We start from the raw sequence: 18,962 nt of genomic DNA on the forward strand, positions 1-18,962 counted from the left end.
TCCTGTGTTTTGTGTTTCACACTGGGTCTGAGCTGTTTTGTTGTTGTTGTCTGAGTTGTGTTGCGTTGCAAAGTTCTAAAAATCCGACAAAAAAAAGAAGAAGGAAACAGAAAAGAGATGGACAATTAGGAGATTTCATAAATAAGTTGGGCCAAATCGTTTCAAACTTGGACAGTGAACAATAATTAAAATTAGCGTCTTCGACTTATCTCAGATTGGAAAACCGAGGTAAACTATTCAGGAAAACCAGGCAATGCTTTCTCTAGAGGCATAACTTCATCCTGGGGGCTCCTAAGGGGTTCCCAGGTCTGTCCAGTATATGTTTTGGGTCAGCTACAGGATCTCAGAAAACATCTAAAGGAAGACATTCTGGAAGTATTGTGATGTGACACCAGAACCACCTCAGCTGGCTCTTTTTCCGGATGAGTAGCAACTCTACTCTGAGCCCAATTCAGCTCTAATGCTGAATCCAGTCGCACAATGAAGGACACTCATTTCAGCCACTTGTATGCAGGATTTCGGTCTTTGGCTCAACGATGAGTATTTTTGTTAATTAAAATATAAAAAATGATTTGCTTCCTATTTGCCTTCCTTTTGTTTATTGGATTTTGAAATGACCTTCAATTGAAAGCTTTTTATTTTGTTCAATACAAAATAAAACCAGATGACACAAAATGTCTGTTTTCTTTTAATCTGCACATTTATTCATGCTTAATTTTTAATTCTTGAGTATCAATTTTTACATCCAATGCTATTTTTATTTCAGGCAATCTCTGTATGCGACTGCATAATACTTTCTGTTTAAGGCCAACTGGTCTATCAGAGATTTGAGAGAGAAGCTAGGCCTTTTGTGGTTTACTTTGAGTATTTATTAGTCATGTTTTGGATCAATTACTATACATAAAAGCTCATAATGCATAAAAAAAAATCTGACTTTTAGGTTCTAGTGTAACATCTGGTTCTGTATGAGGGCTTTAAAGCTTTGGAAGGTTCAAAAGAATATATGTGGTGAAAGAGCACCTTCCTGGACGGCAAGCGGGACACTGATCATGCTGAGTGAAACGGGTCAGATGGAAATGTTGCCTCAAGCTGTAGAGAGCAACCTGAGCCTCGATCCCTTCACCAGAGAAGGACACCAAACACCATCAGCGTCCTCGCTCATACTCTACTGTACCACTTTAAACAAAAAAATAAAAACAACAAGCCTCTTTGTCTTGTGTTCAGTGAAACTTTGCCTTCTTTGTTGTGCATGTCTTACTCACACCCTCACCTTCAGATCTGGGATGGAAAACTTCCAGCATGAGCCCAGGTGGGTTTTAGTAATGGTGCGCTTCAGTTTCTCCACGCTGGTTAAACTGGTCTTGTCCAGTGGGACAGAAATCAACCAAAAGTCTGCCATGATGACTCCTCGTGCTTCACATAGAGGCCATCAGTCATAAATCCAGCACACCAGAACCAGTTTGACATAAAACAGATCAGATTTTTTCCTGGAAACACATATACATGTTAGATATCTCAAACTAATAGTGACTATATTATTTTATATGTATACATATATATGTGTATAAATTCTCAATATTTTTCTTAATAAAATTAGAATACAGCCCAGAATTAGCTTTTAAAGCAGCCAAATACCTCCAGGTTACCTTCATGATCCTCCAGTGATGATAACTCTGTGAGTGTTTGAGTCTGAACAGCAGCTCCACCTGAGACGGACTGATGTCTGCAGAGCGCCGTCTCACAGCCATCCGACTCTGTCCTGTCACAGGAAGCTCTCATTTCTCAGGTGACCTGAGCAAATAAACATTAACAGAAAATAAAGGTTAATGTTATTAATAAACACCATGAAATATTAAATCTTGTTTTTTTTTTAATGGCTTATTTTTACAATACAAAACTTTAAGCAAAATAATGCATTATCCATGACTGAACAATGTGTACAAAGAATTGAACTAAAACTAGAAAAAAAACAACCAAAACATGAGGCATAACTCAGGTAAATAATATTTAAACAATATTTTGTATCGCTATCCAGTTCATGATTGCTTTGAAAGACTTAAAGTTACTATTCCTTTCATTTACCTTTTTAATCCAGAGTAACTTCCAAAAACCTAACTTCTAATACAATCATGAGATTAAGAAAATTCAATGTTTATTGATACAGAGCTGGGAAAAGAAAAAAAAAACGTGTGCATCATTGAGCTTCATAGATAGACAGGCCCATCGCTGGGTGCTCAATTCTCAATTATAACCCCAGTGTAGTCTATTAATCTAACCTCATGATTTTGAACTGTGGGAAAAAACTTGATGGATGGATGGATGGATGGATGGATGGATGGATGGATGGATGGATGGACGCACAAATACGACTTTTTTGCCGCTGTTGATGAGTCCTCTGGAACGCAAAATCTTTTGCGACTAATGCAAAAGCTTTAAGAGGGAATGCAATACTTTTGTGAGGTAACCCAAAAGAAAATATCCTTAGTGTCCCCTAGCGGTCTCCGTACGTACAGAGAAAAAAAAAATCCTCATGTCCCTTAAGGGACTCCGTACTCTAAAATAAGGAATACATTTCCGCAACAAAAGAAAAACTCCGAAAATTTGATATTAATCTCAGAAATATTCTAGAAAAAACTCATACATTTCTAACTTGGAAAGTAAAAAAAGAAAAAAAAACAATTATACAAAACGCGAAAATTTCTCAGTTTCTAAAATTACCGGAATGCTAAGTGGATGTTGTTTCTAGTCGGACACTTTAAACAGTCTCACTGGTTGCCGGGGTACGACAACGTGTATGAGGCATCGACGAACCCCTAGAAATGCAGATTTCAAACGTGAACGATGTGAAGATTTATAACCTAAGTTATGGAAAGTCCCTCCCAGAGGTATAATATTCCAAGCGGTCAAAGTTACTGTAGCGGTTTATTTTATATTGCTATCTCAGATGTTGTTTACTACAGTTGCTATTACCACCAAACTTTACATGCTGAGAAGACAAGCTAAAAAACAGCACAAATAGAAATGCATTAATTTCCTTATAGTAACGACGTACCACAATATTTTTCGTGTGTCGTGTGCCTTTTCCCGATTAGCCAATTGATTATGTAAGGTATAAACAACGTTCGGCTTTAATTTATTGCATTGATTGATTAATTCCGAGGTGTTGTATTGCCCTTTTTATTTTTCTGTGTAAAAATGCTGAAAGACAAAACACATCGATGATTCAAAGGTAGCTCAAGAGCACCTCAAGGGTGTGTAATCAGTCTTTACTGTTTTCTATAACACGGTTGTGCTTGGTTCAATAAGCTCGTTAAGTGTGATGATTATAGAATTCATTAGCAACGATGAAAACTCTTAATAGACTTTGAACGACTAGTGAACCGACAACTTTCTTTTCCAGAAGTCCTTTTGAGGGATCCCAATGAGTTCTCATAAATATCTCCTGCAATTTTTGGGTCTGCCTTTGGAGTGTCATTCCACTGGAATGGCTAAGAAGGACTTCCTGATAAAATGGTTTAAACTTCACTGCAGAGCTGTGGGGGTCTGATCTCACCCCCAAATCGCAGAGCTTCCCCCAACTTATCTCTAAAACTAACCCAGGCTTCCTCAGTAGATTTCAGCTGCTTATGTCCCACCACTTCAAAATTCTCCTGTTTTTCTTTCTTTTTCTTTTTTTTCTGTTAAAACGTCCTCTCCTCTTTCTTGTTGCAGTGGTTGTCAGATCGAAAGAAAAGACAGCTTCAGAAAAAAGATGTTGGTGAGTGGATCGCTTCATTGTCAGCACTGGAGACAAGTTAATTTGTTCAAAGTTTTAAGCATTGCTATCCCTTTGTTGTTGTTATTGTTGTTTTTTTGTTTTTTTTTTCAGACATCCAACGGCGGATTGAACTCGTCCAGGACTTTGAGATGCCCACAGTGTGCACCTCTATCAAAGTGTCGCGAGACGGTCAGTTCATCCTGGCAGCAGGTAAGACCGTCGTTTGGCTTCAGAAAACCCTCCTGTGATTTATCACTGCAGAAAGATGAAAAGGCTCATTGACTGTATTTCCTCCTCAGGAACGTACAAACCCAGAATTCGCTGCTATGACACATATCAGCTGTCCCTTAAATTTGAGCGATGTTTGGATTCAGATGGTAGGTTTCCCTCATGTATCTTTTCTACCCCCTTCTGGAACCTTAGGTTTTACTGTTTTCTTTTTTCTTCTCCTTCTTCTTCTTACAGTTGTGGCTTTTGACATCCTCTCAGATGATTACTCAAAGGTGAGAGATTTTATTCTTAATTATTGATGTTCAGTTTGTTTTTCGCTGCACAGTGACGTCGATCAATGGCAGATGGGATTTTGTTCAGGGCCATAATTGTTGTTTTTTTGTTTGTTTGTTTTTTTTTTTTTTGATAAACAGGTCTATCGATCCTAACAGGTTTTTGCTTAAATTGGAGACATAGAGGAAAAACCCAAGTAACACATCAAACTTTCTTACCTGACAAACATCACGCTTTGCCATGATCCAAACTGGATTGAACTGTTTCTCTCCATAAAACAAAAGCTCTGTGAGTTGAAACAGAGGTTAAAGTTAGGAGAAATCTGCCCTCATCACCTGTTTCCTTCCATGAATCTAATAACATGTTGCTGCATTGAAGATCTTTGGCAAAACAAATTTTCTGTGTGGTCAGAAGTAGTCATAAATTATAAAACATTTCTTCTTGTTATCAAAGTATGTTCACTGTTCCAATCCTAAGCATTAAAGTCTCAACCCAAAGAACATGTGGTGTTTTCAGCTCATTGTCCAATTTTCTAATAACTGCTGAAATTGTTGCTGCTGAAATTGTTGCTGCTGTAACAAGATTGGAGCTGGAGCTCACCCCAACATTATTAACTGCTCTGAGGCTTCAGCGAGGCGATGATCTCTGTGTTGTCTTGCAGCTGGTTCTTTTGCAGTGCGATCGCCACGTGGAGTTCCACGCCCAACACGGCCACTACTACAAGACTCGGATTCCAAAGTTCGGACGGGACTTTTCCTACCACTATCCCTCCTGCGACCTCTACTTTGTGGGGATGAGGTGAGACTGGAACCCAGTGTTAGCTGGTGAGGGCAATTTTTGTTTCCCTCACAAAAGCTTCCCTAATGCTTGTTTTCACTCACAGTTCCGAGGTGTACAGGCTGAACCTGGAGCAGGGGCGCTTCCTCAACTCCCTTCAGACAGACGGCGTGTACGTACGGAGAGACGCTCGCTTACCTCGAGGCTTGCATGGTTTGTCGCCTTTGTTCATGATGGGTTTTTGTTTTGTCGTCACCCAGGGAGAACAATGTTTGTGACATCAACCCTGTTCATCATTTATTCGCAACCGGAACCTCTGAGGTGAGCGCTGCGTTTCTGATGCCCATGCGTCTCCTCGCTTTGTTTGCTCCACCCTGAATTTAAGATGGAGTCTCTCAGTTTGTCAGCTAGAACAGCGTATGCAGTCGTAATGTTTCATATGTCCATGTACAAAACCACCTGAAAACTACCTGCAGAGGTTAAAACATAAAACCAGCATTCCTTATGGAAATGATGAGACGGTAACAAGAGGCTTACCTTATATGAAGTATGAGCAGATGAGGAATCATATCCTGTAGATCACCCCTGCTGTTTTGACGACAGTCTGCGTACATACGCTGTTTACACATCACAATTTCCAAACTGACTGCTAAAATGCTCATCTCCTTGTCTCCAGTTTCCACAGTTTGCAACAACTCAGAAACTAAATTTACTCTTGCTGCGTCTAGTTGTCACTCTGCTCTGCTCTCCAGGCAGTTAGCTGACGTACTATTGCAAACACTGTGTAAGCAATGTAAATACAAGCAAGGAAACACACACTCTAGTATAGGCAGCAGCTGTCTTGTGCAGTTTCATTGTTGGCTGCTTCGCAGGACACACAAACTGAGACTACTCTCTCTCTCTCTCTCTCTCTCTCTCTATATATATATATATATATATATATATATATATATATATAATGTGTATTTCCTGCTTTCATTCTGAGCTACTGTGTTTGCTGAAATGAAAGTAAAATCTAAAAAAGAAAAAGCTGTCCTGCTGTAAAAACGCAACTTACCTCATTTGCGTGTGCACAAGACAAACAAATGAGGTGTGTCTGCTGTTTTCTGTTGTGACCGCCCACGCTTACCACACCAAATCCCACGCTCAGTGACACCTCTCAACACCTCACGACGACGTCCTGTGCAAGCATTAGTGGTCCTGAAACAAACACTTCTTTTGTTGTTTCAGCAACAGACGTTTAGTTCTAATGAAAAGCTCTCAGATGGAACAAAGCTCGGTTGTTAAGCCTGAGAGTTACTCCAAGCCTGCATTTGATAAACAAATATGATTGTGCATTGCACAGGAAATACTCTTAGCATTAAAAAAAAAAACATAAAAAATTATGCTTAGATGAATTAAAACATTCATTTCATTTTTTTTGGAATGTAACACACATCCAGTCAAGGAAAAAAAAAAATTTATTTATTTATTTTTTTTTTTACACCAGAACATTATCAAATTGAATGATCAATAAAGCAACACAGCTTAAGGAAGAATAAATCAATTTCTCTTTATTCACTTAAGTTAGAATTTTAATAATTTTAAAACCTGTTTATAACTTAAATCATTTTTATTTTTTGTGATTTCTGAGAAGTTGTTGATTAAAGTTGAGTTTTAAGTTGAAGGAATCTTAACATTTTGCATTAGGAAGCCGCTCCCACAGCCAACATGATGGAGCCAAACGCCTTAGGCCAGCAGTGTGAAGAAAACACTCTAGTCTTTATGCTGCAGCATCTATTCGAAGATTAATTTAATCACTGAAAATGCATGCTGCTTCTGTATGAAAGCTCTAAACTGTGATTTTTTTTTTTTTTTTTTCCGACTGACTGTGATGTGCTCTGTCTGTTCACCAGGGAAGGGTCGAATGTTGGGACCCTCGCATCCGGAACCGAGTGGGCGTTCTGGACTGCGCCCTGAGCAGCCTGACTGAAGGAACAGAGTAAGTACCGAGCAGCCACGCTGAGACTGTCACGTCCTCTCGGCTGATCTCAGCGTGCCGATGCATATGTAGCCACATGGTGCTTTTCTTCCTGAAAAGCAGGCAGCAAGCTGTGAAAACGAAGGCTGCGTGTTGAAATATCAGGCTTTTCTTTGAGTTGGAGCGAGTCTCCAGCTTCCAGTCTGTGTCAGACATCATGCAGTATCCCTCTTTGAGTTTTATGTTTGCTCTTTGTGGTAATTGCTGTGACTTTCTGGTTGCTGACAGGGTTCATGGTTTGCCATCCATCAGTGCTCTGAAGTTTAATGGTTCCCTCACCATGGCAGTAGGCACCAGCACTGGGCAGGTGAGTTCATCTGTAAAGCCTCAACTTCACTTTGTGACCATTTAAATAAATAAATAAATAAAAAAAAAAAAAAACTACAACATGGAGTTTTATTTACACAGAATCTCCTTTTGGTGCAAATCCTGCCTATTATACTACACCATATATTTATGAAAATAAACCCCTTTCACATCTATTAGCAAGCAAGATGTTAAAGATGTTTTATTGCACAAATATAATCTCATGCTAAAAAAAAGCCAGTCAGTATTAGTCGGGATTAGGACATTTTAGGATTTTTTAAAATTGCATTTTATTATTTTATGTTTTTTTTTTGTTTGTTTGTTTGTTTGTTTGTTTGTTTGTTTGTTTCCCCCCCGCACCCTAAAATCACAAACCACAATTATTGTGCCTGCTATTTGAAGTAATAAAACCACGTTCCCATAACAACCATTAGATGCTGTCTAATTGTCAACTGGTTGCATGGCTATAGAAACCCATCTCTGTCCTACCATCAAAAACATAAAGTGTCTGTATTGATGAGACTAAGATCGAGCTTCTCAGCTACGAAAACTCCAAAAGGATTTGGTGGAAAACACAGAGCAGTAAGGTGAAGAAGCACTTTATGCCCACTGTTAAGGACAGCAGGGGATCTGTGATGCAGTGGGACATTTTAAATGGAAAAATGAACCCATCCTACCTGTTAGTGCTAAATTTTATACCAGAACAGGAAAAAAAAGTAAAAAGATAAAAATAACAAAAAAGATATTTTTTGTATTCTGTCGTGATTGTTATTCATTCCCTCTCTCCACTTTGTCTCTTTCTCCCAGGTGCTCCTGTATGACCTCCGCTCCAGCCGACCGCTGCTGGTCAAAGATCACTTCTACAACTTGCCAATCAAATCTCTGAACTTCCACGACCAGCTGGACCTGATCGTGTCAGCTGATTCCAAGATCATAAAGATCTGGAACAAAGACTCGGTAAGTCAGCGAGTCAATATTCTGCTGTCTGCCAGTATTTATGAAATGAGTCAGAGAGAGAAACAAAAAAACAATATCCAGTTGGAGATGTGTTGTGGTGTCTATAAATTGCATTTGTCTTTTCTACTCTGCTCTGCAGGGGAAGCTGTTCTCCTCCATACAGCCTCAGAGCGACCTAAATGATGTCTGCATGTACCCCAACTCAGGTCCGAACACCACTTTTTATGGTTGACTGCACAGTCTTGAAACTGTGGGAAAGCAGACGGTGGTCACTTCTTTTTGTTGTGACTGAAACATCGACAGTATCTTGGCAATAAGAACCAGTATTTTAGGTGGAAGTATGATGATGAAGGAGAAATTTTGTGTCGTTTGAAACTCAAGATTTGGTTGAACTTTTTGTTTCATTTACGACAACGAAAACGGTTGAATTTATGGATTTATTTCGTTGTTACTCTAGCTGTTGAACAGGTCATAATAAGGGAGAAGCCTGTAATTTTACACATTTCAATCATCAAATCAAATGTCGACATCATGAATAACTGAATTTTGTTTCCTGTTTTAACTCTTTAATTAACACCAGAACCACCAGAAATACCAAACCTTGTAAGCAAAAAATATATATTCCAAGGCAAATCCTTGAATATTTTCAAGTTGAAAAATACTTGAGAATATTGCTGTTGTTGCAACTTTGCTGTTGTCTCAACGGCAACAACTTTTCTGTTGCAAGCAAGGTTGTTGCTTACAACAACAAAGTTGTCTAGAAAAATAGAAAATTATAGAAATTTCATAATAAAAATTAATAAATGAAATAATCTTTGTAGTAAATGATTTTCAAGGTAAGTATCTATTTTAGTTTGAATAATCTCAATATATATACTTTCTGAATTAGAATAAGGCTCATTCAGGGAGTCAAATAGACTTTTTTTTTTATGTTGTTTTTTTTTTGACCTCTTGGTGGCGCCATTTTGTAAAATGTTCCTGCAGCTCATTTGTCAGTTTGCCATTGAAATGAGAAAAAAATATATATTTATGATCTGATATTATTATTACTAATATTATTTGTTTTTTAAATGAAACTTACCTTCATTCTACAGCAAAACCTTCTGATCAGAGTTATTGTTTACTGGCTTTGTCTCTCCGTGTTGTATGTCATGAACAGGAATGCTCTTCACGGCCAATGAAGACCCCAAAATGAACACGTTCTACATCCCGGTGAGTACGGAGACACCATGCTCACTGCATGTTCATGTGCAGCGCTGCCTCACTGTGTGATAGATGCAGACAGACAGACGTGGACTCAGTCATGAAGGCGACAGTTTAATGAGACGTTAACGGTGCCGTTCGGGATTTTACATCCCCTCGTCCCGTTTAAAGTGGTCGTTTTCTTGACTTTTAAATATGGTCCACAATTCCTAGCAGGGAGCACTCCAAGGCCATTCCAGAAACTTATTGTAAGCTTTGTCCTTTTGAAAATCAGTTTTCTGCTGGAAAACCCAATTTTGTGAACGTTTCACTCATCTGGCCCAAACTTTCCCCTCCCCAATAAAACCAAGGCTTCTTCAGAACCGAGAAGCCCATCATAAGCTAGAAGATGCTGTAAAATCAAGGTGTTAAAAGCCAGTTCGCATCGACGGGGACTGTTGATGCGAATTGACACTCAGAATTGGCAGCTGTCCACATGGAGGAACTGTATGACTCCTGGAGGAAAGACGTAGTAAAGATGATGCTTGCTGGTTGTGGAGTGGATAAAATACTCCACAACACGTCAAGCAAAGGTTGAGGTTGTGATGGTCCAACCTCAACCTTATGCATAAAGTGTCTTTATTTAAACTTCTGAGTAACTCTGTAGAAACAGACAACAAAAGAAGAGAAGGCAGTTTGTTTAGAGAGAGAGCAATGTGTCCTGTGACTCAGGTCAGAAAAGCGTGTGTGTGTGTGTGGGTGTGTGTGTGTGTGTGTGTGTGTGTGTGTGTGTGTGTGTACTGTAAACTCTGCTCTGCTTTGTGTAAATGAGGACATTCCTGGTTGGATAAACCTTTCATCCTAGATACAATGGCAAGGTGACAAATTAATCTTTGCCAGATTCCCAGAAAACTTATTTCATGACATTTTTATAACAACTTTTTGAAGTTTACTAAACATGTAGAATTTAGTTGTGTTCCGATTCTTGTATATTTCAGAACAGTGGAGTCGGATTCAATTTTTAATCCAGTCAGATGCACTCAGACGGCTGAACAACGCAGCACAGTCACACTTTGTGCATTCAAAAAAATACCATTTAGTAAACCCTCTGGACCCAGACGCAGCTCTAGGACCATCTTTGTTTATCTCGTAAAACTCAAAATTGGACCATAAAAAGGGACGTTTTACTTTGAAAATAAAAACAAATTATTTTGTCCACAAAATTTACTCAGCACAACTACACGTAGGTTTGTGGTTGTGCTGTTGGGGCTGGATTAAAGATAAAAGGTTTTAACTAAAGTGTGTCTATACCAGCGTTTAACATGAAAACACAGAAAACTCTTTACAATTCATAGAGAAAACAAATTTAATCAATCCCCCAAACAGAATATGCTTTAAAGTTGTTCAACATCTAAAATAAACAGGCGAGTATTTCAGTGAAATACTTGATGAAAGAAGATGGAAGGATCTTATTTACGATGGAGGCACACTTGTTGCATTTCAGCTGTGATAAATTGATTGCTGTAACTTAATGGGTCTCTCTGGGTTAGAACTTGTTGATCCACTTCTACACCTGGTGTTCTTTCTCAACGTTAATACAAAGAGTGACACGTTTTTCTGAGAAGTGCAGTTCTGACCTGAGATCAGTCTTTACTTGCTTTTATTGGTTCTACTCGGGAGTCTTTACCGAATCACAGTCAACATTCCACGAAGTGATTAAAAAACACTTGGGCTTGCAAACGCAGCCCTTTGTTGATGTGTTTGAGATGTTTCCTTCAGAAGAGACTTGATCAGCTTCCTGTGCTGTGATGGAACTGAAGAGCGATTGGACGCTGGATTGTGTTTAAATTGGCGACATGACATGACATTTTGTCCAGAGTCAAACTGGAGTAAAATTGTCTTTTTCATGTTGACTCAGCGGTTTAGATATCAAGCGAAGATGCATAAAATTTCCCACCATGATTGCATAACCCTTAAGCAAAGATTACACCGAAAGCCATCGCTGCTCATGTCAGCAAATAAAGACATCAACATGTCACCGCTATTAAAGAGGGAGCAAAGTTCTGAGCTGATGCAGTTTTCAATAAATAACTATTTGTACTTGATTCTTCCCCATGTGGTCACAACCTATGATGCACTTCAGGAAGAGTTTAAGCTTTAAGTAACAGTTTTTTTGACTGTTGAACATTTACTTACTTTGATTTTTAAGGGCTTTTTTTTGGCCATACTATTTAGTTGTAAAGCAAATTACATTAACTTTTACATTTTTATTTCCAACACACCTTACACCATACATAACTCGCAAGAATAAAGAATAAATCCCAAACTGGGTAATCACAAATATTTAGAAGCACCTCTCATTGTAACCTTTAATTCATTTAATGGTTTTCAGTGTGTATTCCCCCGGTGTATTATAAGCCTGGCGGGCCACCAGACTTTACTTGTGCCCCACCAGGCTAAGCATTACATTTTTATTTAAGTCTCTTTAAAATGTTTGCTTTTTTTTTTTTAAGATTTTGTAGTTGGTGTTCAGGTATTAATCTTCCAATCTTTCAATAACATAATTATCAAGTGATATTTTAAAATGTCCTCTCAGCTTTAAGCATTATTTAACTCGAGGTTTCCTCCAGAAACCTCGAGTTTTAGACACTGGAAATAAACTCGCCAGTAACGTAATAGAGAAAACAAGGGAAAATATTAACTTTCGTAGTTTTTAAAAGTGTGGAATTTTAATTTTGGTATATTTACAGGTTTTATGTTAGATTATTCAGTATCCATCTGTTGATCCGTTTGTTTATCCTCCCCTCATTTCATCAATCCATCCATTATCCCATTTGTCTGTCTGGCCGTTCGTCCATCCACTCAACTCTCTTTCCTTCTTACATTCTGCTTTTGCATTTTTAATATTTAAAGCCCAAGACATGTGCAAATGTTTGTCAGCAATTTTTAAAAAACCTCCTGTGGAGAATTTTTAATGAAAGGTCAGTTTGAGGAAAGCAGTAAGCAGATAAAATCTTGTTTTAGTTGGTTTCCAGTCAGCTGTTTACGTCTGAGCAGAAACTCTGTCCCTGAAAACGATTCCAAACAGGGGTGTGAAAATATCACACTCACAGGAGTCATAAATGTTTGCAAACTTGCTTTCTGTGTGTAAGGTAATTTCAGTCCATCGCAGCGTTTGAAGTGAAAACTACAAAGACGCACCGTTCACTTCTGACTGTAATGGAAATGTTTGGGAGCAGCCGGGGCTATTTTTGCTTCAACAAATACACGCCAGATTTCTCTGGGAGTCTAAATGTGAGTCGCGTTTGAAGCGTTGCCGCTCCTGCGTTTCAGGCTTTGGGCCCGGCTCCTCGCTGGTGCTCGTTCCTGGACAGCCTGACGGAGGAGCTGGAGGAGAGCCCGGAGAGCACGGTCTACGACGACTACAAGTTCGTCACCCGCAAGGACCTGGAGAATCTGGGTGAGACGTCGCCGCAGTGAAATGCTTTAATGACGACATGTGAGACGATCCCAGGAACCGAGGGTCAAAGTGAGCCTCTGTGCTGAGCTGAGGCCTGGGGGATTGATAGAGAGGTTGTAGGTATGCAGGCAGAGAACCCTGGAGGGGTTGAATGAACACTGTAATGCAGCCTCAGCAAGTAGCGAGATCAGATGACAGCAGAGCAGGAAGCGGGTTGGTTGGTGTGGAATAAAAGGAGATGGGCTGGGAGGGTTGGCCCTGAGGGACAGCCGTGTTGATTTACAGGATCCTCGTAACGCGGCTCTTACATAACCATGCAGGGGTCCATCGAGTTTACGGATCGACATTCCCAGGAAAAGCAGGTTGCTCCACTTTCTGTGAGTTCCTGCTGCTCCAGGCCTGAACTCATCCGACTTGCGTCTCCTCGCACTCACATCTCACCCATTAATGAACTGAAGAGACGCTTCATCGGGTTCTGATGACGAGTTTTATACACTTTTTTTCCCCTTCTGAATAAAAAAAGCATAAGTAACCAATATAGAAGAAATTGGTCACATTTAGTAACTTTCTCAATATACGTGATTTTTTTTTTTTTTTTTTTGAGTTTAATATTTTTCCATCTTTATGATCTGATTTTTGTGTGTTTCTGGCCAATCCCACATTTATAAATGCTCCCAATAATTTTTAGCCACAGGTGAGGTGATGTAGTAACATGTAAAGGTGTAAATTCCAGTTCCAAGTGTTCATCGACCTGTAAAAGCAGGTCCCACTAATTATTGTAATGGCAGAAAGTATTCAGTGATTCATCGTCAGTTTAACGTATGCACCAAATGCAGAGGCAGAGGAAATGGTGAAAAGATCAAATCACAGTTCTCACCCAACTCTTCCGTTTAATGGTTGTAATATTATAATAATACAGTGGAACCCCAGTATTTGTAGTGAGACATTTTGTCTCGTTTTTATCTTAACGAGGCAAAGTGTGTAGAAGCTGTGCAATTAGGATCATAGTTTGGCTCTAAAGAAATCAAAAATAGAATCAGCTGGATTCATCTTTTAAGGAACCATGAATGTATTTCTTTTGTGTGAATTCATTTTTAATGTTTTCTCCAGGTTTGTCTCACCTGATTGGGTCGTCTCTCCTGAGGGCCTACATGCACGGCTTTTTCATGGACATAAGGCTGTATCACAAGGTGGGATGTCTGCTACTGTGTCGGGTTGTTTCACTCTGAAATATTTATTGGAACCATTACGGAGATCATGTGGCTTCCGAATGTTGCCAAAAAGGTCAAATGTCACAATTGTCACGTTTGGCTCGGCTCCAGGTGAAAACCATGGCAAATCCTTTCGCGTATGAGGAATACCGCAAGGACAAGATCCGGCAGAAGATCGAGGAGTCCAGAACGCAGAGAGTCCAGGTTCAGGTGAGGAGCGCTGGAAAGACGGCAAACTTTTCGGGTGAAACTTTTTCTCTCATTTAGCCACATTCAACAAGCTGCTCGTTGCAGACGGGATTCCCCTGGTTTCAACCAGCTGAGCTGTTGCAACACATCCAAATTTTTGTATGCTCTCATCCTGTCTGAACTGGCTGCGATTGCGGAAAAAAACATAAAGAGCTCTGAGAAACGCTAGACTTGGAAATGTAATTTGAGGATGTGAGCAGCAGTCTGTGTCATCACACTTTGTGTCCGCGTGTAATCGAGCGCACATTTTGTTGTGATGAGACAGAAGCTGCCGAAGGTGAACAAGGAGCTGGCTCTCAAGCTGATGGAGGAGGGAGATGAAGAGGCAGAGCTGGCTTCCAGGAAGAAGAAGGGCAAGGTAAGGAAAGATGACGGCACGCCTTTTTCAGAGCGGTCGCACCCACCTGTCGCTTCTCAGAAATGCTAACTGTTTTTGGTTTGCGATAAACTTGCAACATCATTTTTGTGTTTTTGTTTTTTTTTTTATTGAAAGTAACAAAATGTTCCAAACTAACTTTGTCATTGTATCCCAACACATTTTACAGTCTACTCCAGCAAACAATGGCTCAGCTAAGAGATCAAGTGATGGCATATTTCTGACTTATCGACCCGTTTAACCCTTTGCACACGACATCTGCAGGCTCTGCCCAGCATCCTGGGAGACGACCGCTTCAAGGTGATGTTCGAGAACCCGGACTACCAGGTGGACGAGCAGAGCGAGGAGTTCCGGCTGCTCAACCCCATCGTCTCCAAGGTGGGACAGAAGAGGAAGAAGAAGCTGCGGCTGCTGGCTCAGCAGGAGGCCGACGTCCAGCAGGTAACATTTAGTTCTGTGGTACGATGTTGACTTTTTTACTGCTTCTACCAGGAAGTTAGAGTTTGTGGATTTTGATATATGGTGGGGAAAATAAATATGAAAAGAACATCATTTGGAGAAATAGCTATTTTCCCTTCATTTCCCTGGTAAAAAAATTGCAAAAATCCACACACAAAAAAACAAAAATCAGATCTGATTATTTTTCTCTGAGATTTAAGTCTTGAACGTGCAATCAGGCATACAAGACCCAGAAGGCATCTGGCGTTTTTAGGGTTATATGTTTTGGATTGTCATCCTGCCTGAAAGAACAAATCGTGACCCATTTTCAATATTTGGCGGTTTTATTGAGCTAAAATGTCCTTGAATTTGTGTTTACGATGTTAAAAACTCAAACAAGTTTCCAGGGTCCTTCAAAAATAAAACCAAGCCCTCACTATCACACATCCCCCACCGTACTTCACAGCGGGAATCAAATGTTTTTTTTTTTGGGTTGTTTTTTTACATATTCATCACCTGTTTTACATGTATCTGACCTGGAGGGTTTTCTGACAAAATCTCACTCTTAGTCACTTCTGACAAAAATCACACAGTGGCAGAATGAGAAATAGAAAGCTTTTTCCTGGTTTATGTGGAAACTATACCATATACCAATATGTCATTTATCTTTTCCACATACGCTTTGGTCTAGATGGTTCCTTTGAGTCTTTACAGCCAGACTTCGTATAAGGATGTTTATGAGTCAAGGAAAGCTAAATGTATACATAAAGTTTCTCAGCTGCGATTGGAAAGTTGAAATTTAAGACAAAAGTTTCATGAGGTTATTTTGGAGCCTTAAACACAATCTGAAATTCTTGTGTTTAGTTCGTTGGGCTTTACAGTAGCTACACGACTAGTTGGGTGTTTATGAGGAGGAAGACCGCGTTTAAAAAGGGACATTTAAACACCGTCTTTATGTCGTAATCACAAGAATAATTTTCTCTGTTTAGGCGGCAGATGAAGACGAGGAGCCAGAAGGGCGAGCCAGCTCCGAGGAAGAGAGCTCTGACGACGACAAGAGCTGGGTGGAGGAGGTGAGGGAGCAGCGGCGGCTGCTGCGGCAGGAGGACAGAGACCGACGGCGGCAGGAGAGGAGGGATGCCGACCGCAACACCGTCCTGCTGGAGCGGGAACAGGGCAGAGGAGACGAGACCGAGAGCAAGAAGACAAGTCAGCCGCAGTTTTATCAGCTCAAAGCCGGAGAGGAGTTCAGGAGTTTCGGCGACGTGGCCCACAAGCAGAAACTGCAGAAGTACGTCTGCTTTACAGAGAGCGGTTCTGTTCTGATCCGTCCTGTCCACATCGCTCTGTTTGCTAAATGTTTCTGTGTTTACAGGGCTTCTCTGGAGGAGAGGCTGAAGTTGGAGGAAAGCTCAGGAATCAGCAGCACAGCGGGCACGGCGGTGGGCAGCAAACAGCTGACCTTCACTCTCAAAAAGGTACACGGGCGCAAATAATCCAGCGCTACTGTTGCTCCTGTAAATGTTTCACATCGTTTCGCTTCAGCAGAACGGCACACAACAATAAAACATGATGTTAGCTGTAAACGAAGCGGCTTAAGGTGAAGGGGAGCGAGCTGGGAAGGTCTCTGTGTTCATCAACAGGAAAATAATAAGCCCAGTGAGGGAAAAAAATGCTTAAAAATGTTAACGTAGTAAAAACAAACAGGCCCAGAGCATCACAGATCTTCTTCTGTGTACAACAGTTGGCATGAGCTGTTTTTCCACTTTTTCAACCTTCGTTTCAGTCCAGTGTTTGTTGCTGTAAAGCTTATCTCATGTGAAGGGAACAAACACTTTCACTGAAAATCCAACTCATGTTTAGGAAACGCTACACATTTATGACTGTAGGACAGAAAAGGCGTTTGTCTGGCACGCCTCCGGGACAACAGGCTGGTTAATAGTTGGCATGGAGACCACATGTCGAAAAGCAAGTTTTTCTGCTAAATCATCTTTCATAATAACTATTTCCCAATCAAAAATAAACTGTTGTAATACTGAGTATGGAAAATAGTGGCAGCCAGACTGTGACCTTACATCCTCACACAGAAAAAGTTGAACATCCTTATTGATGTCCTGTGTGCAGTCGGAGCAGCAGAGGAAGCAGCAGCAGGCGGAGAGAGAGCACCACGAGGAGAGGAAGAATCTGAGACGCTCTGCCGGGCACCTGAGCAGCGCTCGTGGGAGAGGACGGGGGAGAGGAAGGGGAAGAGGAAGAGGCCGCTTCTGAAGAGAGACAGCACAATTTTCAAACTGAGATCAAATGTGTCTTTGACGTTTTTTTTTTTTTCCATCTTGTCTCCTCCTGCCTGTGGTTGGAGAGATGAAATCAGACCACAAGACCAGAAAATAAGTCTCAATCCGATTTAGTGGGAAGTTTGTCTGACTCCTGGGTGGTCTGAGCCCCCTTGTCTGTGAACTCCATAGATATTAAAAACAGGCTGGCTTTGTCAGTGTCTGTGTTAATGTTAAAACAAGATGACATGTCAAGAGTCCTGTCTGCAAATAGATCGCCAGCTGGTTGAGATGTCACAGGAAACTCCTTGAAAAGCTATAGTTTCGAATCAGGAGAGGAACAAATGTGTTATTTTAACATTGTTTTGATATTTTATAATTTTGCTAATGTATAAATTAAATTTTGCAATATATTTGTAGAAAGATCTTCCTTCATTCATCGCCTTTAGTGTAAATTTAATGTTCCCAACTTTTTTAAGATTTTAGAAATTTTTTGACCATGGTTTTAGTGGTGTCCATTCACATTATTGTTAGATTATTTTGCAGAGTCATCGGATACTTTTTAGTTCTTCACAAAAGCTTTATTACCTTATAACAAAAATATATCTTTTCTATATTTCTCCACAAACTTGTCATCTACCCTCATAGTTGTATTATAAGCATGGCTGAAGCTATGAAAAGACTCCTAGGCAAGAGGGCTGAATGTGTTTGTAATCATTGCATTTTGTGCACAAGAGAAACATCGAAAAAAAAAAGGGTGAAACTTGTATCTAAGCATGTTAATGGAAAGTTTAGTGGAAGAAAAAATGCTGTTTTTGAAAGCCAACACATAGAGATATACCCAGAACACAAACTTCAGCTGTTGTGTTATGGAACCACTGGGAAAGGGAGAGAAAAGCCTGGACTGTGGTCCAAAGTCCTCTTTTCAGATTAAGGTAATGTTTGCTGATCATTGTAGAGTTAAAGCTACGGACGACACCATGCGTCGTCTGTAGCTTTAACTATGCATTCGACACAGTCCAGCCTGACTTATTCTGTGACAAACTCCAGAAGAGATACTTTTCAGAAAATGGCAAAACGTAATGGTTTGCTCTCACAACAAAAGTGTCTTCAGCCAGATGCTTTTTCAGATTTCCTGACTGCTACAGGACATCCCTCCTCCCCACAGCTGTAACAATGTCCTACACCTCTGAATAAACTCGGATAGTTCGAGTTCTACATCTAATTTTCCTTCTGTACTATATTGTACAGAAGGAATATATATATATGTGCAATATCATCAACTTGTCAGTTTGGATAAAAGCATCTGCCAGTCGTATAAGCAACATTAACATAAACTCAAATATGCTAGAGAGGAAGCTAAACACTGACTTAATTTTGAATCATTCACAAACAAACTTAAAAAAAAATGCCAGTCCTCTCAAAACTAAACATAAATCCACAATTGACACC

General features: G+C 40.0%; 2 protein-coding genes across 4 annotated transcripts in view; one reads left to right on the top strand and one right to left on the bottom strand.

Annotated features, from left to right (window-relative positions):
* Positions 1-4,949, bottom strand: part of atp6v1c2 (ATPase H+ transporting V1 subunit C2) — an 11,886-nt gene extending 6,937 nt beyond the window's left edge. The window contains exons 1-4 of one of the 2 annotated variants that reach the window (XM_007575217.2): positions 4,862-4,949; positions 4,480-4,547; positions 1,636-1,791; positions 1,271-1,487 (exon numbers count right to left, since the gene is read on the bottom strand). In XM_007575217.2, the coding sequence (XP_007575279.1) occupies positions 1,271-1,399 (129 nt within the window). In that variant the 5' untranslated portion in view covers positions 1,400-1,487; positions 1,636-1,791; positions 4,480-4,547; positions 4,862-4,949. Of the gene's footprint in view, positions 1-1,270; positions 1,488-1,635; positions 1,792-4,479 lie in introns of both variants that reach the window. The other variant, XM_007575226.2, reaches the window with a different exon arrangement.
* nol10 (nucleolar protein 10) lies at positions 2,736-18,013 on the top strand. Of its 2 annotated transcripts, XM_007575205.2 has the most exons (21): positions 2,736-2,885; positions 3,712-3,757; positions 3,869-3,967; positions 4,057-4,134; positions 4,223-4,260; positions 4,923-5,059; positions 5,145-5,210; positions 5,299-5,359; positions 6,934-7,019; positions 7,287-7,365; positions 8,172-8,321; positions 8,461-8,527; positions 9,481-9,533; positions 12,837-12,963; positions 14,074-14,153; positions 14,286-14,384; positions 14,689-14,781; positions 15,064-15,240; positions 16,227-16,528; positions 16,613-16,715; positions 17,362-18,013. In XM_007575205.2, exons 1-21 carry the CDS (start codon positions 2,820-2,822, stop codon positions 17,503-17,505), a joined length of 2,151 nt encoding a protein of 716 aa, XP_007575267.1. In that variant the 5' UTR covers positions 2,736-2,819; the 3' UTR covers positions 17,506-18,013. The 2 variants fall into 2 exon arrangements, with proteins under 2 accessions (XP_007575267.1, XP_007575260.1); XM_007575198.2 differs by having other exon boundaries at positions 2,748-2,885; positions 4,057-4,260.
* Positions 18,014-18,962: the final 949 nt, after the last annotated feature.

This window comes from Poecilia formosa, unplaced genomic scaffold, assembly GCF_000485575.1.
Source record: "Poecilia formosa unplaced genomic scaffold, Poecilia_formosa-5.1.2 Scaffold8, whole genome shotgun sequence".
NCBI classification, from domain to species: Eukaryota; Metazoa; Chordata; class Actinopteri; order Cyprinodontiformes; family Poeciliidae; genus Poecilia; species Poecilia formosa.

Bases quoted from the DNA above. Each gene is read 5' to 3' on its own strand.
- nol10 (XM_007575198.2), top strand. From the start codon at position 2,866: ATGGAAAGTCCCTCCCAGAG. The intron at 3,968-4,056 runs GTAAGACCGTCG...TTTCCTCCTCAG, and splicing joins TCAGTTCATCCTGGCAGCAG to GAACGTACAAACCCAGAATT. The intron at 5,060-5,144 runs GTGAGACTGGAA...TTTCACTCACAG, and splicing joins CTCTACTTTGTGGGGATGAG to TTCCGAGGTGTACAGGCTGA.